Source organism: Pantherophis guttatus, chromosome 4, assembly GCF_059756535.1.
Source record: "Pantherophis guttatus breed Tessera chromosome 4, ASM5975653v1, whole genome shotgun sequence".
NCBI classification, from domain to species: domain Eukaryota; kingdom Metazoa; phylum Chordata; class Lepidosauria; order Squamata; family Colubridae; genus Pantherophis; species Pantherophis guttatus.
Window position 1 is genome coordinate 33,868,793 of NC_142066.1, and position 21,626 is coordinate 33,890,418.

Genomic DNA, 21,626 nt, shown 5'->3' on the forward strand with positions numbered 1-21,626 from the left:
ACAACCATGGTGATTTGTTTAACAAATGCAGCAAAAAGATTGTAAAATTGGGCATGCCCACTTCACAATTGCTTTGCTTAGCAGCAGAATTTCCTGGTCTAACTGTGGTCATAAGTCAAGAAATACTTGCATTCAAATTATCATTGTGTAGTATGGAAACAAACAAACTCAAATGAATCTTATATAATATACATCATATGTATTTTGCCAACCCAAAATATGAAATTTGTTTAGAAGCTATATCCTTATGCATGAGTTAAATGAACCATATTTGATAAATATTAACACAGATATTTTAAATGTATCATTTAAATTCTAATCACAAGGCAATAATTTCCCAAATTCTTAGGAAGTGAATTGAAGTATTTAGAATGCTGGTTCTTTAATTAGCTTGCAACCTTTGTTTGTTTGTTTTGGTATAAAATGTGAAGAAATTTAGAGCAAAAATACTCTTACTTATGTAAGGAATAGAAAATACTCCTTACTTATGTAAGGAGTAGAAAATATAGGGATTTTGATCATAAGTATTGTTTTGGTCATAAGTATTGAAAAAAATCATTACATTGTAATGGGATGCTGCTGCCTTATAAGGGATTATTTGTGCCATAAAACTATCACTTTTGTCTCAAAGATTCTCAGAACTTCACCAAGAGAAAGCAATTAGGCAAAGAAGGGGAGATTTTCAGAGAAACATTATATTGTTTTGAATGTAGACTGGATCCGATAATTCTCTTTCAGAATGCCATTCCATGGTATTTCTTGTTTTGATTGGTGATCATTTATTGTATACCAAAACTCTGAAGAAACAGGCTGTTGAGAAACATTTTCATTCAGAATGGAGCAGATAATATAGGTTAATTTTTTTTGGGGGGGGGGAGCCAAGTGGTACCTTTTCTGCTGTGTTATGATTGTAAATTGATTCTATCCTATAGGAAAATCTAGTTTTATTTATGCTATTGTGGATGTGGTCAAGGAGACAGTTTTTCATCTACTACGCATTGCAAACTATGTTAGAAAATACCTGGATTTTCTATTTGACAAATGTTCACAACCTATTTTGCTTTGCTGACCTCTGAAAAATCTTAACAAATAACTACAGCATTGTAAGAGTTAATAGACCATATGATCGTTTCTGATCGTTTACCAGAGAAACTATGCATATTTGCAATCCAGCGGCCACAATGAGTTGATATCTCTATTTGTTGTCATTCAGCATTTAAGCATTTTCTGAACTGTATACTGCAGCATCAGGAAACTTATTTTGTTAAGTCATGTTTTGGCATACCAGTAGAAGCATCGATGACAAGGGTACATATGGGTTTGGAGCATCTTGGAGAATTTGGGAGGCTGATGGAGAAAACAATAAGAAAAATTGTGCTATTTCCATCAATATGTTCTTGTGGAAGGAAGATAGTCTAAAAATAAAGCCTTTCAGTCCCTCTCCCTCCCTCCCTCCCTCCCTCCCTCCCTCTCTTTTAAAAATAATTTTTATTAAACAGTTTTTTTTTTAAAAAAATTTTTTTTACAGTTTTCTTTTTTTTCAACATTTTCGCATCAGTAAACATTTCTTACATATCCATTTTTCTCCCTTACTTCAATTTGTCATTTATACATATGATTCTAATATTGATTTATATACATAAAGATAACAATCTACTCAATTTCGATCATACATTCCGTGTCTGTTCCATTTCCACTTGTTCGTTACTACATTTCAACTCCTGTATCTTCCTCATTTTCTCTTTCCTTGGCCTTTAAACCTCTCCTCTAACCATTCATACCATTTCTCCCATACCATGTTTCCTCCTTTTCTTGTATTTCTTTTGTGAGCTTGTTCATCTCTGCGCACTCCAAAACTTTTCTAATCAAATTTTCTTCCGTTGGTATATTATTATTTTTCCAATTTTGTGCATATATAATTCCTGCCGCTGTTGTAATATGTATAATTAAATATTGTATTTTTTGTCATATATTCCTGGAAGTATTCATAACAAAAATGTTTCTGGCTTCATCTCTATACATTGTCTGGCTATCTCTTCTAAATATAGAAATATAGGGGACTGGAGGCTAAAACATATGAAGAACAGTTGCAGGAATTGAGTATGTCTAGTTTAACGAAAAGAAGAACTAGGGGAGACATGATAGCAATGTTCCAATTTCTCAGGAGTTGCCACAAAGAAGAGGGGGTCAACCTATTCTCCAAAGCACCTGAAGGCAGAACAAGAAGCAATGGGTGGAAACTAATCAAGGAGAGAAGCAACTTAAAACTAGGGAGAAATTTTCTGACAATTAGAACAATTAATAAGTGGAACAACTTGCCTGCAGAAGTTGTGAATGCTCCAACACTGGAAATTTTTAAGAAGATGTTGGATAACCATTTGTCTGAAGTGGTGTAGGATTTCCTGCCTGGGCAGGGGGTTGGACTAGAAGACCTCCAAGGTCCCTTCCAACTCTGTTACTCTATTCTGTTCTGTTCTGTTCTGTTCTATAGTCTAATTTTACTCAAATATTGTTTTACCTTGGGGCACATCCACTATATGTGGTAGTATGTTCCCTGACTTTGTTTACATTTCCAGCAGGTTGATGGGGTATTGGGGAACATTTTGGCCAGTCTCTCCAGTGGGAAGGTGCCACCTATAAAACATTTTATACATATTTTCCTTGTAGGCTACAGACATTGTCAGTTTGTAATTTTTATTCAACAATTTCTCCCATTTCTTCAATTCAATGTTATAGCCGAAATTTTTGGCCCAAATTATCAAATTCTCTTTGACTACCTCCTCCTCCATTTTGTATCTCAATAAATAATTATAATTTTTTTTATCAATTTGTCCTCTGTGTCTTGAAGGATCTTTTCTAATTCGTGTGTTTCTTTTTGAAATCCATATTGCTCTAAATCTGTCCTGTATCTGGATTGTATCTGTGTATATGGCCACCAATCAATGTCTGCATCCTGTTCTTTTAGTTCTTGTCTTGTTTTCAGTTCCCCTTGACTATTTAATAAACCTTTATATCTTTTAATTTTGTCAATATCCAATACATTTGGGTAAATTAGTGCCTCCATTGTTGATAGCCAATATGGAATTTTATTGTAATGATTCTTTTTTATCCTTTGCCCTATTTGTAGCAGCACATCTCTAATTAAATGTCTTTGGAAGTAGCTATGTTGTCTGTTTTTTCCATCCCATAAGAAGACATGCCGCCCTATCTGTAAATCGTGTCCCTCTAATGTTAAATAATATTTTTATTCCTTAATTTGGTCTCTTAAGGCACATTTGTTCACTGAAAAATCCAATGAACTAGCATTACACTAGAATACCAGAGAAAGAGGAAAAAATTACAAAGTCTATTAAAAAAAATTCCTCTTAGAGTTTCCAGGCATTGAAATGACAATATTTCGGTCTTTGGAAACCATTTTGAAAAGCAGGTTAATTCTAGGATAATATGCATGAAGTGTCAGTTGGGCATCAAAGTCTTCATATTTGATGTTATCATTCTTTCTACAGCCCAGTACTGGGGGCAAGGGGAATATATTTATTACTGAAGAAGATAGGGAAAAAAATCCCTTCAGTCATGATAAATATGTTGGTTCTTTTAGATATTCTACATGGAAAACAATTCCCATTCCTGAAATTAGTATAATAACTTTACTTAAATTAGTTGATTATGAAATTTGCAGTTTGTTCCCAAAGATCAACTCTTGAACACAGTCAGTGAAATACTGGATAATTTAACCTTTAGCATTAAAGGTAGGGATGTGGATATACATTTGTCAATATGACCTAAGTATTCAATTTTTGGAGCTTTAGATTGGCCAGAAGACTCATTTAATATTGGAATTATAGAGAAGATTTTTCCATTGATTTCAGGATGTTGGTAGAAGCGATGCTTCTATTAATTCTGCTTCCATAGGCAGCATATAAAGCTCTCACAGTAAAATGTAATGTCAGATATCCAGAACGCCCACTTCACAGCTATCGTCAATCTGGAGGTCTCATCATTGGTGGCATCGCATCTCATGGGATCTTTCTTTCCTATGCCAAAGATTTCATAAAGGAACCTCCACCAACCATGCCTGAGGAACATGCCTATGTAAGGAATTCATTTTAGTCTGTAGGTGCATTTATGTTGATTAGAATGCCAGATGATGTTATAGGAAATTGAAGGAACTTTAGATGCTAGGCAGACAATGCAATTGTGCAGAAGGAAGGTGTTTAATTTTTTTTTTTATTGCAAAAGTTTTACAATTACATTTTCACCCCATTTTCCCCCCCCATCCCACCCCCCGCTCCCCACCCTAACCCCCCTCAAACCCCCCCTAACCCTCCCCCCCTGACTTCCATGAAGTATAATCCCATCAAAGTCCCCTTTTTACAAAACTTGAACCCCTCAAACCCCCTTAGAAAAAAAAAAATTCCCCCCCCCCTCACAGTATTCATACATTTCTATTTTTATATAATACTTTCAATGAAAAGCTATTTGGTATTTCCTAACTTGATATTTGTTCTGCACATAATCTATCCACTTTTTCCATTCCCATTCATAAGTCTCTTGTGAGCGATCTTTTAAAAATGCTGAAATCTTCGCCATCTCCGCAAAACTGGCCATCTTCAAAGTCCATTCTTCAATAGTGGGTAAAGACTCATTTTTCCAATATTTACCTATCAATAACCTCGCTGCTGTGATCATGTACAATATCAACTTAATTTCATCCAGTGTAAAACCCTTTACTATACCCAATAAGAACAATTGTGGGGAAAATGGAATTTTTCTCTTCAAAACATTCTGCATAACCCACCATATTTTAATCCAAAAAGCCTTAACTTTCTTACAATTCCACCAAACATGATAATATGTAGCATCTAAACAATCACATCTCCAACATTTTGGCTGAACATTAGGATACATACAGGATAATTTCTTGGGATCTAAATGCCATCTGTAAAACATCTTATAAAAATTTTCCCTCAAATTCTGCGATTGTGTAAATTTAACATTCTGAACCCATATCTTTTCCCATGTTTCTAACATCACTGGTTCTTCAAAATTTTGTGCCCACTTAATCATACAATCTTTAACCAATTCAGTTTCTGAATCCCTTTCTAACAAAACATTATAAAGCCTTTTAATATGCATTGGACCTTTCTCTTTTATATGTCTGACCAATTCTTCCTCATGCAACATAATACCAGTTTTTTGGTCCTCTTTCCATCTCAATTGTAGTTGATTATATTGTAACCAAGTTAAATTAATTCCTTCATCCAACAGTGTCTGTAATGTCTTCAACTGCCATCTGCCCGCATCTGTAAAAAGAATCTCTTTATATAAAACCCCCCCGAGTGACATTATATTTGTATTCCACATAGTATGACCAAGATCCAGCCATAACGGTATTTTGTAATCCCATTTGAGTCGGTGCTTCTTCCAAACTCTCATCAAAGAGTCTCTAAGTATATGGCTTTTAAATACTTTATCCACTTTGTTATCATAAAATAAATAAGCATGCCATCCAAATTCAAGATCAAAACTTTCTATATTCAATATTCCAGTCTTTTTCCTTCCAAACCAGTCACTTGCTTGAGTCAAAGCTGCTGCTTCATAATATAACTGTAGGTTTGGAAGTTTAAGACCTCCCCTTTCTGGAACATCTTGCATAATTTTCAATTTCACTCTCGGTTTTTTCTCATTCCAGACAAACTTATTCAGTCCTCTTTGCCACTCTTTCAGTTGTTTATCACTTTTAAGCACCGGAATCATTTGAAACAGAAAGAAAGGTGTTTAATTTTTAAAGACATTATTTTTTATGATGATTCGAAATATGAGGTAATATGAAAATATAACAATCTGAGTATATGAATGTTACATTATGTTTAACATTATGCACTCCAAAGCAATATACATCTACAATAATAAATGTGATAAATTCTGCAAAAAGTTTCAGAACTATAAAACATTATCTGATACAGATTGCAACACTCATTCTAGAATACTTCCCAAGAATTACCAACACATCCTGGCCCTGGCTTTTGCGGTAAAGCAGATTAATGAAAATCCTCAGATTTTACCTAATATCAGCTTGGGATTTCATATTTATGATAATTATTACAATGCAGAATGGACATATCATTCCACCATGCTGCTTATATATACGCTAGAACATTTTTTTCTCAAACTACAACTGTTACATGCAGAATAAGCTTCTTGCTGTGATTGGTGGACTGGATTCTCTTACCTCTCTTGATATGGCAATTGTTCTGGATACCTATAAGATTCCTCAGGTAAGGTTTGCAAATAAAGTTTAACACTTCTTTTTATCATTTCTTTGGTGAGTCTACTTTTCTTCTTTCAATATCTTGGAATCAGCTTACATAATTAAGATATCCAAGGTTAGTAGCAAAGTTTTTTAACCTGGAATCATGGAGAAGGTGTGGTTCATCAATGTTTTTCTTTACATATTAAACAATAATATTTAAATCCATATAATAACACTAACAGGCAGAAGGCTGGCAGAACACATCCACGAACACCAACTAGCAGTCAGAAGACATGATGAAAACTTTTTAATTTCACTACAGACTTAACCCTAGTTGCAATTGGAAAAATGTGACCATCCTAGACCAAGCCAAGTCCAAAAGCATCAGGGAATTTCTAGAAGCCTGGCACTTTGACAAATCAGTCATCAATATACACACCAATAAACAATATCTATATTTTATGGTAAGAGACAATCAACCAGCCAAAAAGGGAACAAAAAACCACAAGCACCTCTCCACCAGCCCTCAGCACCCAGATCAGCATAGATTAACTCCAAGATTAACATCAGACCAACAATCAAGTAAACAATACCCCAATCAAGAAACTACCAACTAAGCAAACAGCTCAACCAAAGAATCACTAAGACCACAACCCTTATCAACATTGACAGGGGAAGGCACTAGAATATAAACTGAGAACTAAACCCAACTTCTTACCAGCAAATGATGATATTACTTAGTTAGGGTAATGAAACGACTACAAGAAAACAAGCAAGATCATGAAGGACCCTTCATTTCAACCCTGTTTACAAATATTCTCCTTTATTGTTACTGAAAACTGTCATCTTTATGCACCAATAATAATAATGCAAATTAATGCAGGATGTGTTATGGGTGCAATTGTAATTGTTCTTTTTCACGAATGTCTTTAGGTCACCTATAGTCCCATTCCAGAGATAAGAGACAAATTTTCTGGTCTTCCCTTCTACCAGATGGTTCCTAAGGAAGAGCTTCAATATGAATGGATTTTGTCTCTACTTTTACACTTCAAATGGATATGGATTGGGGTGGTGGTTATGGATACTGACAATGGAGAAAGATTTGTACAAAGATTGATAGCCATGTTTTCTCAGAAGGGTGTCTGCTTTACATTCGTACAGAAAATCCCTAATATAAGTTTTATTACTAATAAAGAAGATTTATGATAGTAAGGCTACAGTGATCCTTGCTTATGGTAAATCTAATTCCTTTGGATTTTTTAGATTTCTTTCCTATCAATCAGATGAAGATATAGACAGTAAATATAGGAAAACTTTAGGGAAAACTATGGATCACCACAGCCCAAATGGAGATTGCATCCTTTGTATTTCAAAGAGATTGGGATTTAGACATGTTCCGTGGATCTCTAGCTTTCATGTTTCACTCTAGGGATGTATCTGGATTTCAGCAGTTTATAGAGAGTCGAAATCCTTTCACTACAAAAGACCTGCTCCCAGAAGTTTTTGAAAAAACTTCTGGGAGCAGGTCTTTGGCTGTGTATTTCCAGATACACTAATGGATAAAATGGAGAAAAATCATTGTACTGGAGCTGAACAACTAGGGAGCCTCTTGTATCCTAATTTTGAAATGAGCATGTCTGGCCATCGCTACAGTGAATTCTGAATATTACTGTTTGAATGATATAATAAAAGAATATAGATATAGTTTGTATTACTATGTCCACATTGGGCTACAAGTGTATACCCCAGTTCTCAGTCCACAGCTAGTCTCCACATCCTTCCATTTAAAGTTGATGATTTCATATTTTCCTGAAATGTTTGGCATCAGGTTTTCTTTGGACTTCCTCTTTTTCTCTGACCATCCTGTGGTATCAGATTGATAGCAGTTTTGTTGGACATTGCTTCCTAATGGTTTATAGCCAATATATAAATTGTTTTCTTCATTGCTGAATTTGGAAGAAAGGGCTATCAGTTATTCACCTATTTAAGACAAAAGTTATGAATATTTTTGCACAGTTTGAGACTTAGACTATATATTTTTCTTTTCTTTTTTTTTATTTGATTTATATGCCGCCCTTCTCCGGAGACTCAGGGCGGCTTACAATGCATTAAGCAATAGCCTTCATACTTTTGTATATTTATACAAAGTCAGCTTATTGCCCCCACAAACTGGGTCCTCATTTAACCTACCTTAGAAAGGATGGAAGGCTGAGTCAACCTTGAGCCTTGGAGAGATTCGAACCAGCAGTAAATTGCAGGCAGCTGTGTTAATAACAGGGTGCTTTAAACCACTGTAGTACCAAGGCTCTTCAAATTTTAGATTTGAATGAGTGCTACGGCTGTACAGATGAAAAATATCTCAGCAAAAAACAGGATTCATGTATTCCCAAGGACATAAGTTTCTTGTCTTATAAAGAACCTTTCAGAATCAGTTTAGCCTGTTTTTCTCTTTTCTGTTCTATAATCACAGTTCTCATACTAAGGACATTTTTGATGCATCACAACACTCCCATTGTCAAGGCCAGCAACCGGGATCTGACCTACATGCTCCTGTTCACCCTTCTGCTCTGCTTCCTTTGTGCACTACTATTCATCGGTCAGCCAAACAAGGTGGCATGTCTTCTCTGACAAACTACTTTCAGCATCATCTTCTCTGTAGCTATTTCCTGTGTGCTGGCCAAGACTGTGACCGTGGTCCTGGCTCTCAAGGCAACAAAGCCAGGAAGTGGGATAAAGAAGTGGGTGGGGAAAAGACTGGGCTACACTTTTATTTTATCTGGATTCTTAATTCAAACTGGGGTTTGCACTCTGTGGCTGTGCATCTCTCCTCCTGTCCCAGATGCTGACCTGCACTCAGAAAGTGGAAAAATTGTCCTACAGTGTAAGAAAGGGTCTATGATTATGTTTTATTGTGCAAAGTGTTATATAGGCTTCCTGGCCATGATCAGTTTCATAACTGTTTTCTTTGCCAGGAAATTACCTGATAGTTTCAATGAAGTCAAGTTCATCACTTTCAGCATGTTGATCTTCTGCAGTGTTTGGTTCTTCTTTGTTCCAACCTACCTGAGCACCAAAGGGAAATTCATGGTGGCCGTGGAGGTCTTCTCAATGTTAGCCTCAAGTGCTGGGCTTCTGGTCTGCATGTTTTTCCCCAAATGCTACATTATACTGCTGAGACGAGAGCTGGATATAAGGCAGCTACAGAATAGAAATATTATTAATTCAATTAAATGAATTAAATGTAAAAAATCCAATTATTTGGTATAGTGTTCAGATAGAGAGATCTGTGAAGCAAAATTCTCTTTCCTAATAATGTTATTAAATACATTTTCCTTAAAATTCTTATCCCTGTTGCCTACTGATTAACAGTATATTTAGAAGTCACCTTTAAAATGTAATTATCATATATATTCTCCACTTTTTTCTTACTTTCAGACATTCATGTATGATGTATTATTTTTAAATTAATATAGGTTTCAATAGTAATAATATTTTTTAACTCTAAAGATATTGTGATATTTTATATGGATTCAGTTTTATATGTTCTCTTAGGACCAACTGGTATCTGTGAACTTTATTTTAAAAGATTAAAAAAAAGTTAGGAAATCTAAAAATGTGGTAAAAAGTTTTTCTTATCCAACCTTTCCTGGAAGCAGGAGAAAATTCTTTTGCAATCACTGAATGTCAGATCAACTTAGTATCACTATAGATGATTTTTCAAACTTGGCAACCTGCATTCTGGCTGGAGAATTCTGGAAGTTGAAGTCCACACTTCTTAAAGTTGCCAACTTTGAAAAACACTGCTCTATATCTTAAGGACCACACTGTTACATTACAGATAATTAGCCTATCTTTATGATGGTATTCCCCATGTCAGTTCTCTATAGCAGGGGTGTCAAATGGGCCATGCTCACCCCAGGTCCATGAAGGGAAAAAACATCATGATATATTTTGTGACTGCAACATAATGCCGCCAGTTTGATACCCGTGTTCTATAGGAACAAATGCAGGATGTCTTTGATAGGAATCTTTTGTTGGCAAATTACTATAATTTCAAGTATCATCTGCATTCAGCACATTCTCGGTGAAAAACATTATCTAGATCAGAGGAAGCACAAGTATCCCAAATTAAACTAGTTGTGTAGAACAAATTTGAGTAAAAGGGCAGAGAGATCTATCTATCTATCTATCTATCTATCTATCTATCTATCTATCTATCATTATCTATCTATAACAAAAGGAACAGAGGTTTTAAGATTTATCAAAAACAAAACAGTTGGTAATTAGCATAAACAGACCTAAAGAAAATGATCTTCGGGTCTGTTTATACTAATTACCTACTTTATTGTTTCAAAAAGAAAATTATCTTTTTATACTTTTTACATACTTTTTAATGTATGTAACATCGGCAGAATAGAGATGGAAAGTAGAATACCAGACAATTTGATCACTAATCTGCGTCATGAAGGAAACAATTTTGTAGATGGGAATGATGTCTCCAATGTCCTCCATATGGGAAGAAGGATGGAAAAAAAAATTTCTGGTTTTTTTGGGAAATTTTCTACATGATTTTGATCCTCTGATACTATACTAGGTTGCTTTGGCTTCTTGCTGTGGATATTGGATATAATGTTCCTTGAAGTTTATCCATGAGCAGATGCTAGATCTGAGGTGGAGATCTTGAAGGGAGCCTTACTTCTATTTTTACAGAAGATGGGTTCTTTTGTTTTTGATGATGTATGGTTGGTTGATCATGGATCATAGAGGGAATTAAACATCTGCAAGCAAACAACCAAATTCAGAGAGCACCAAGGATACGATACTTCAGCACTGAGCTAAATATATTCTCCTCTATTGGAATTGTCTTCTGGCCTGGATTGCATGTATGAAAAGTATGAAATGTCAAGAGCGGCTAAATAAGTGACCTTAAAAATTCTGAAAAGGGAGACAATTTGTTTTTGTTCTCTGATAGCCTAATAAGATTTTTTTTTTTTGTCCTTGTATAAATGATTTGAAAGGAAAGTTTATTGGCTCCTAGGCAGGTAAAAACAAGTAGTGCCTAATTGGCATTATAGACTCAGCAATTTTTTTATGGCTATATAGTGTGTGAGATTACTTGCATACAGATTGTTTAAAGAAATTGACTGGCAACTTTGATTAATGGCAACAGTTTAATTTTTAATAGAAGATCTAGAATCAATGAGTGATTAGATTTAGACAGGTGCTAAGATTTAAGCAAGTTTATCACCTTAATGTAAATGCCATTTAATAAGTTGAGGTTGACCATGATTGTGGCTCTTGTAAGTAGACAAATCTCCCCTAGGAGTCAAAAGTTTTTTTCAATGATCTTAAGGATGGATAATTCATACCTTTTTGCTATCTCCTTCACTTTGTGTCCAATAGGTGCTGAGACTATCCATTTAAGTGGTGTGGGAAAAGACTGCTATTACCTCTCCTTAAACATTATAGCTTTCATCATTGGGGAAGAACGTCTTCTTTTCACAAATATCTGTTATTAATTATGAATGTATTTACAGGGCACATAGGCTAGTAGTACAGGAAGTTTTAGTTTTTTCTCCGCCACACCACATTGATAGCCAGTGCTAGGAATATCTTTTAATCTTTTATTTAATATAGTTATCATTTCTGCCAATTATATTGGAAACTAATTAAGAAAGGGGGAACTTTGAGAGGAGCCACTAAAATATGTCCATGTAGTTCCACTCATGAAGTGCTGACTGTGGGAAAGACTTCATTAAAGTTATAAGATAAGCAATGAAGATTAGTAGTCATATATTATGATACCACTTGCTCATATTTTACCAAGGATGTTGCAATATTTATAGAGCATAATTTTATTATTCACTTATAATTTTAATCTGCTAGTTACCACCAAAATAATAAGCATGTGAAAAACTTTGCTCAGGTACTCAACTAGTAGTCTTTAATGATACCACATCTACACGGAGGGAAGTAAGCAATGGAGTACCATAAGGTTCTATCTTAGGCCCAGTACTCTTCAATATCTTCATAAATGACTTACTGTAGATGAGAAAATAAAACTCATCAAAGTTTCAGATGACACTAAGCTGGCAGAAATAGCAAATACATCAGAAAACAAGCTCAGGATCCAATTCTTTTTTTATAGACTTTAACAATGGGCCCTATCCAACAAAATGAAATTTAATGTGGAGAAAAGCAAGGTTTTTTTTTTCCTGGGCAGGAAAAACCAAAGGTACAAGTACAGATTAGGCAAAACCTGGCTCAAAAACTAACTGTGAGAGGGACCTTGGAGTTCTAGTGAACAATCACTTAAAAATGAGTCAGCAGTGTGTGACAGCAGCCAAAAAAGCTAATACAATCCTTGGCTTTTTAAACAGAGAAAGAATCAAAATCACATGAAGTATTAGTACCACTTTATAAAGCCTTAGTAAGATCACACCTGGAATACTGCATCCAGTTTTGGTCACCATATTATAAAAAAAGATGTTGAGACTTTGGGAAAAGGTGCAAAGAAGAGCAACTAAGGTAATTAAACAATTTACTAAAACATATGAAGAAGGGTTGCAAGATTTGGGTTTGAGTAGCCTAGAGAAAAGAAGGAATGGTGTGTGTGTTTGAAATGATAGCAGTATTCCAGTATTTGAGTGGTTGCCACAAAGAGAAGGGGGTCAATTTATTTTCTAAAGCACCAGAGGACAGGACAAGAAACAATGGATGGAAACTAATCAAGAAGAGAAGCAACCTGGAATTAAGAAGAAACTTCCTAACACTAAGGATAATTAACCAATAGAACAGCTTGTCTTCAGAACTTGTGGGTGCTTCATCACTGGAGGTTTTTAAGAAGAGACTGGATAGTCACTTGTCTGAAACAATATAAGATCTCCTGTTTGAGCAGGGGGCTGGCCTAGAAGACTTCCAAAATGCCTTCCAGCTCCATTCTGATTCATTCTTTTCCATTTAAGTAGAAGAAAGGATTTATGTTCAAAATATGTGGCAACTGTTGTTTTTTCTGCAATTTTCACTTGTATTTTTGGAAGACTGACTTCTTGTATAATTATTGAAACCGCCATAATTAATGTTTTTCTAGTCATCCTCTATGGAATCCAGTCACCTTTACAATAACAACATGGGTTATGGAGGATGCATAGCTTTGTCTACTAATTGTCAGAAGTGAAGAATAGGCAAGGATCTGGCTGATGGTTTAACATTTACACTTTCTACATTTAACAGGATAAATTCAAATCAATCCACCATAATTTTGGACTTGGGATTGTTATGAAGATATTATAAGTGGGAAAAATAACGAGAAACAGATTCACTTAGGATGATGGTATTGTACCTTTTGGTTCTAGTGATGTTTCCTCATACAACATGTGAGCCTTATATTGTAGGATGTAGAATCCATCATCCACACAACCCAATCCACAAGTATCATCAGGAAGGAGACTACATAATTGGTGTCATTGTATCTCAGAATTTTATTTTATCTAATAATGAAATAGAGTTCATAGAATATCCTCTGCCAGCATCAGTTGATGATTTCAAGTAAGGGTTAATTTTCATGTAGTTAAGGAAGATCAGGTAGATAACAATCAGTTAGTTATGCAGCCAACTTCATAAGGAAGAACCAGATGTTTGGAATATAGTGACAAATTTTGCAAGATGTGATTTTTCCCAATGTAAATTACTGCATTGACATATCACAGCTTGTTTCATTGGGTTCACATTTATAATATTAAATAAAATGGAATTTTTCTTACTCTCAATTTATTCTGTTATCAAACTATTAAAATGGAAATATTTTACTTGCTATACTTATTAGTACATAGTTAATAGAATTAAAATATTATAAAGGATGAATATGTATGATATAAGACTGGGGGTATGAATAGAAAAATGCCTTAACTTCCATTGCTAAAATAATAATTATTTTGCAAATACTTCAGAAATATTTATTTTATATAAACTACCAAGATCAACATTAATGTGGTTGATTTTTCAATGGTTAGGCTACCTTATGATAACGATAGTGATTTCCATAAAAACAGATTAAATAGTAATAACTTCTAATGAACATAATGTAGATCAGTGATAATGACAGATAAAGGTAAATTCTTCTTCTGATAGAGTTGTAACTCTTCTTCTAGTTTATTGCTTAAGAATTATCAGCATATCCTGGCCTTGACATTTGCAGTAAAGGAAATCAATGAAACCCCTCGGATCTTGACTAATCTCACCCTGGGTTTCCGCATTTATGACAGCTATTTCAATGCACAGTGGACTTACCATGCCACATTGCTTCTTATATCTGCTTTTGACATATTTGTCCCCAACTATTCATGTGATGCTCAGAATAATGTCATAGCAGTCATTGGTGGTCTTGATGTCCAAACCTCCCTTCACATTGCAACTCTTGTAAATACCTACAAGATTCCACAGGTAAAGTCTATATGGTTTCATTAATAATCTATGTACTGTATATGTTCAGTATGTTAATGTCTTTAATATGAGTGTTTGCATATATAGATTTTGTTTTATGGATTGGACACTGAAATTTGAAAGCACTTTAAATTAGAGCCAAATTAAATAATGGTATTAGAAATCAGTGGTTTCATTTTTGTCATAAGCAAAGGTCTGATCCTATGGCTAACTTTCACGACCATTGCCAATGTTTACATTTTCTCTAATTTACTTGCAAAATTATAATATTCCTATTCTTTGATCCAGATAATTCATATGTCATATATATTTGAAAGCAAAATATAATGGTATTCTTTCAATCTTTTCCTTTTCATATAAATATTCAGTTAATCTATAGTCCTGCTTCTGTGAGAAATAAGGAAGCTGAAAGCATTTTTTCCTATCAAATGATTCCTCAGGAGGATCTTCAATATGAAGGAATTCTTGCTCTGCTCCTGCATTTCAGATGGACATGGATTGGGATCATTGTGATGGATAATGACAATGGAGAAAGATTTCTACAAACCATTGTTCAATTATTTTCACAGAGTGGTGTTTGTTTTGCCCTCATTGAAAGGATCCCTACACTAAGATATGCTATTGCATTTGATAAAATGATAAAAGAGGGAGAAAAGATACGCCATAAATTAATACAGACAAAAGCAAACGTCATTGTGGCCTATGGAGAATCTTATTCTATGGCATACTTTAGATGGATTGCAATTTTATTGGAGGACCATACACTACAAGGTAAAGTGTGGATAATGACAGCTCAGGTGGAGAAAACTGCTTTCATCTACCAAAAGGACTGGAATGAAGAATTGTTAGATGGTTCCCTAGCTTTCACAATTCATGCTAATTACATACCAGGATTTCCCCAATTTCTTGAGAGACAAAATCCTTTTCATGTACCTGAAGATGATTTTATAAAGACCTTCTGGGAAGCTGCCTTCAATTGTAGACTCCCAAATGCAGCTGGAGGAAATAACATGAAGAGTATTTGTTCAGGGAAGGAGAAGCTGGAGAGCCTTCCTGATTCATTCTTTGAAATGAGCATGACTGGCCATAGCTATAGCATCTACAATACCATCTATGCAGTAGCTCATGCTCTGCAAGACATGTCATCATTCAGATTCAAAGACCAAGCAACCATGGTAAAAGGAGACAGGAAAGGACAGCATAGACAATTTTGGAAGGTAACTGCCAACTGATTTATTTTTTGTTGTATAAATAACACTTAATCTCAACATAATTGTGCCTTTAAAAAAAAACAAGCCAATGTTTTTGAACTCTTCTTTTCTCTTTGCCAATATTTTTTTCAAAAATAGTTAAATTAAATTAAAATATCAAATCACAGTAAGTCACACCTGTAGAGATTCAAAAATATATTCATTTTTTTTCTTTCTCAGTTTTTCCAATAATGAATTCATTTTGACTTAGAGACATATTCATTTTATGAAATTATTTTAAAACAAAGCAGCATGAAAATGTATTCATCTTTTTAACAATCATTTTTCTCAATCATAGTGGTCACTCAGATATACGATATTGTATTTCTAATTGGATTTTCATTTAATGTTTCTTATACTCCACTGTTACATATGGTTTTATGGTGAAATGCTATAAATTTTATTCCGTATTTTGATAAGGCTATGAGATAATGAACAACTATAAAGGAAAGGGAAAAAATCATTTTTCTCAATATATGTATTGTAAATTGGGATGTTCTAATATATAAATGTATTTGTAAGCAAATTCCAATAAGGTATTAGATTTGTGTGCTGATTTTAATAACATTGTGCAGCATCGCTGTTAAACAAAATGCTTTTCCTTAAATATGCTCTTTTCTTTTATATTATTTTTGTAACTCATTCTTGAACTACAGTACAAAATTCAAAACAACAATATTTTTGTAAAATGAAGACATTAGTAGAATTAGTAGAAGAGTCGAGGTGGTGCAATGGTTAGAGTGCAGTACTGCAGGCTACTTCTGCTGATTGCCAGTTGACTGCAATTTGGCAGTTCAAATCTCACTAGGCTCAAGATTGACTTAGCCTTCCATCCTTCCGAGGTGGGTAAAATGAGGACTCAGATTGTTGAGAGCAATATGCTAACTCTGTAAACAGCTTAGACAGGACTGTAAAGCACTATGAACCGGTATATAAGTCTAAGTGCTATTGCTGTTGCTATTTCAATATTCCAGTGGTTAGAGGCTCAAGAAGATATTGGCATTGATTGGGCCATTTCTAGAGACGGTTTAATGACAGTTTGATGAAAACTGGTAAAAACAACAACAAAATATCATGATTTTAAAATTGTGACTAAAAGAGTATGGAGGAAAAACTTAATTACCATACTGATTGTCTTAGTGTGTTACTAAAGGGATTCACCATTTTTTAAAAAAAATAAATAAATAAAAATAAATGCATTATATTGACATCACAATGGCCTAAAAACCTAACTGGAGATACTGGCAAGTCCTCCATATTCCTGGACATATTACCAAGACATAGTCCACCAACATAGAGGGTTCTCTAAACAGCAAATATAGCAAGTAGCATATAAATACCCTGCCTGTGGCACATAGCTTTTAATATTCCACAAAAATGAATGCTTTATGAACAAATGGCAGCCTTTCTGTTTCATTAGTCGTGCCAGCTTACTAAAAAGACCTGGTACGATGTATACCCACCCAGCTGAGACGAAATTTAAAATCCAGCATTCCTGTTTCAAATTTGCTGAAAGTAACTTTGTCTAGCACTGCATTTCCTTTGTATCTGTCCACTGTGGCTTATTCCTGATCTTGAATCAGGCTTAGCAGATCAAAGAGTTATCTGCCTTCTCTGATCTTGGTTCAATTTTCTTTCACATCTTTTACTTGGCTCTTAGAAAGCTTTGGGTATGAATGAACACACCATAGTTTCTTTCCCAGTATTAGTTTTAGTTAACATACGTTCATTTCCTCATGCTTCCCATACTCTCCTCATGCCTTATTCTTCATATTTCTGTTGCCCACATCTAACTCAAGGCTAGCCCAGATGTGTGGTTGACCCTAGTAGCTCAGGAAGCCCCATATGAAGATGAACTCACCACCACAATGAAAAGTATTCCAGTGATCAGTCACATTCCTGAATTCAGAGCAGGAAATTTTACAAAAGTTTTACAAATACAACATACATTTTATGGAAATATATCTGTAGTTCTTTGTCTGGATCTGAATCATAAGAGTCAATGTTCAGTCAATTATACTATAAACATTAATTTGGCCATAATTATAATAGCAACAAGGACATGACAGTACCTGGACATAGTAAAACAGAAGAGAAAAAACTGGACAAGATAACAAAATACAAAAACCTGTAAATAGAAATAAAATGATTGTGGTAAAAGAAACAAATGTAGCAACAATAGTAATAGGCAACTTGGGTGCAATCCCAAAACAATTGGAGCACCAGTTAAACACCATTGGAATTGACAAAGTCGCCATCAGTCAATTGTAAAAGATAGCTTTGCTCGGAACAGTTTATATCCTGCAACAATACCACTAACACCATCACCACTCTGCCTATCCCACATTCTTGGAAAGAACTCAAAGATGGATAAAAATGCCAAATACAGTTGGAACATTTGGCTGACTGTGCAATGAATCATAACTATAGCAATGGTAATAAAAATAGCAATCATATTAACAGCAACAGCAACAAAAACAACAGATTGAAATATATTCAAATATATTCTAGTATATGTATAGCTTTAGAATTTAGTTTACTTCTTGGGCATCTCTGTTTCATAAAATATAGTTTTCTTCCACTAAGCTTCCTTCATCACCAAAGCAGCCATGCTTTTTTTCTATTTATGCCATTAAAGACTTTTTACAGCCTCTTCTAAATTTTGCTTTTCCTCCTTCAATCCAGCTCCATTCCTGTCTGAAAAGCATCTCATTTAACAACAGTGCTGGGGATAAAATTGCCTTCAATCAGAATGGTGAAGTAATTGCTGGATTTGATGTGATTAACTGGATTACTTCCTCAAACAAATCAAGAGTGAAGGTTGGCAGGGTGGATCCTCAGACTCCAGCAGATCAAAAGCTGATCATCCGGGAAGATGCCATCACATGGCATAGTTGGTTCAATCAGGTAAGAAGATTGAGCTACTAAAAATTTGAGATGTCTTTGAGTAAATCAGTGAGATGAGCATAGTTAATCTCCTATTTTACTATATTTTATCAATGAAAATGAGAGAGAGAGAATATTGTTTATTGTGTTATTCTGTATATAGTGTTATACTGTATGTGATGGATTTATATGTAATGAGCTTTCTTAATGGCTTGAGTTTTATATCTATTCCTCTCCCCAGTTTTTTTAATAATTTTATTCCTGAAATAAAACTTAGTTGGATGTTTTCCCCATAAATATTCTGGCTAATGTTTTTTTTTAAATAATTTTATTGTTTTTTTTTTAAATAATTCAAATACAATACCAAGTAAAGTCAGAAAAAATAAAAGTAAAGCATAGAAAGTACAACAAAGGAGGAAAAAAAGAATGAGAAAAAAAGAAATATAGATCTTCATCACAACAAGTACAAACAAACATAGTGATACTTTGCCCCCTAAACATTTAAATACAAATATCTTTTCTTCTTTTTGCCTTTTCTTTTCTTTTATTCAAGCACACATACTAAATCACTAACATTCCAGTCCTGGTATCACCAAAAAGGGTTCTCAGAGTTATATAGAAACATATCTTATTTTAACCTTGATTAAACGAACTGGCGGGACGACTTCCACAGTCCTTGGGCCCGCAATATTCACACCAAATTTATGAAGATAGGTATTCCCCCTATTGAAGCCCTTATGCTTGGCCCAGATTCAGCCAAATCGCTGATATTTCAGCGATTGGATGATATTGAAAGACAACAGAATCTGGCACTTGGTGCGGGAGTATGTTCTCCATTTTCTCTCGGTATTACTCCCCGAATGCACCCCCCCCAAATATCTCTCTATGCTATCCTTTGTTAAATACAGGTTGGCCTTTCTAAAGGCACGTTTTAATGTGATCCCCTTGAATGTCCTAGATAGCAGGTGCTCGGGGTGTGTGAAATCCACCCACTGTTCATGTAATGGCCGATTTCCGGAATCGCTGGCTCACATCGTATTTATATGCCCCCATTATCGGGAGGTAAGGTCAGAATTTATCTCTCCCATTTGCCAAGGATTTCCTGGATTATCTGAAAATCTTAGTCTTTGCTTCTTACTCCAAGATACTGACTCTAAGATTACACTAAAGGTAGCAAAAAATTTTGCTGCAGTCCTGGGATGTAAGAGCCGGGGGAAGGGATGGGCTGGACCCATTGATTGAGGTTAGCTTTACTGACTGCCAGCAGTTCAGTTAGCTGGTGGTTGTATAAAGTGCCGATGAGTGGATTTTATGCAGATTGCAATATAGTATTTTCTACCTATGTACAATTTTAATTGACTATAGTCCATATAGATTGGAGCTAAAAAATTAAAATACATGAACTGTGAGTTCAACGGAGTGGTTTCCACCACTGATCTTGTTGCCGTTTTGCACTTCAGTCTGGTCATGTGCTAGCTTTGTGTCTTGGATGTTTTGGTTTTTTGGTCTATGACCGCAATAAAGTAAAAAAAAAAAACCTAACTATGCAATCCTTTCTTTTTTTATATAACAATCTTGATCTTTGATTTATTCAGATGTTGTAGGATTTGATATCTCTTCAGCTTTTACTTTTTACATCTCAAAGTTTTTTTAAGGCTTTAGCAAACCTCTTTTGTAAACTTTAGTATCTTAAATTTTAGTATTTATTTTATTCAGTATTTTAAAAATGTATTTATATTCTTTCTCTATCAAATGTGATTTGTTTCTTTATCCTGTAAACTTTCCAAATTTCTGTTTAACATCTTCCATTTCTTCTTTTGAAAATAATCTACCCCTAGATACAGGCATCATTGCTGACATTCTAGCTGCTAGTTTCTGTCTTTATTCTTCAAATATCTTCTAGAATATTTCAAAGGTCACATTGTTTTATGTATATATGTGGGTTCGTAGATTTTCATGGGTAGAGGTATGCAAGTTTTTGTGTATTTGGGTCTTTTCCCCTGTAAGATTGACAGTATCTTGATGACATTTCGATGAGGTCCCATTCATCACGTTCAGGTTGGTGCCTTCGGCTTCGTGCCTGTGTGAGCAAAGCGTGATTGGAGCTGCCGTCTCTCTGTAAATACTGGTGGGGAGTTGTGGGGTGCTGGCTTTGTTGCTGTGAGTGGGTTGGTTGCCTGTGTTGTTACATCTTGATTAATTGATGGAGTTGATGTTTGCAGATTAGTCGCCTGTTTGGTAACATCCTGTGTGGGTAAGGTCCTTGATGTGTGCCCATTAGTCTTTTGTGTTTTAACAACCTGGGTAATGGACTGTGTGTTAACATCCTGAGTTCTAGTGTTGTGATATCCTGAGTTTTTTGATGTAATATCCTGAGCAGATGGCTGTGATGCCGCTTTGGTTTGTCTCCGAGTTTGAGATCTTGCCATGTGTTCATGGTGTGTGTCAGTTTGCTTTGTGTGGGGATTGGAGGGGGGTGCAGCAGCTGGTGATGCCGCCGTGGTCTGGCTTCTGGATGGTGGTTGTATTTTGTCTATGGGATGGGTTTGGGTTTGAGTCTGATGAGGATGATTGGTGGTGGTGTCATGTGTTATCTTGGGTCCGGTGTTAATCTTCGTGGCTAGGACTCTTCTGTTGACCAGGGCTAGTTTCCAGATGTCCAGTAGGCAGGAAGTATCATCGTGTTTATTCATATTATGGGGTCTTTCTCTATTTCGATGGCTTCCATGATTATTCTCTTGTTCAGTTTTGGAGATTAATTTGGTTCCTTCAAAGTCAATTTCATGTCCTGTTGT

The 21,626-nt window shown here is 35.0% G+C and overlaps 1 protein-coding gene across 1 annotated transcript; it reads left to right on the forward strand.

Moving 5' to 3' along the window:
• The first annotated feature begins 1,299 nt into the window (after positions 1-1,299).
• LOC148113972 (vomeronasal type-2 receptor 26-like) lies at positions 1,300-20,868 on the forward strand. Its single transcript, XM_087893574.1, has 7 exons — positions 1,300-1,308; positions 3,913-4,092; positions 6,192-6,278; positions 14,384-14,695; positions 15,064-15,912; positions 18,631-18,852; positions 20,839-20,868. Exons 1-7 carry the CDS (start codon positions 1,300-1,302, stop codon positions 20,866-20,868), a joined length of 1,689 nt encoding a protein of 562 aa, XP_087749700.1.
• The last annotated feature ends 758 nt before the right edge of the window (positions 20,869-21,626 follow it).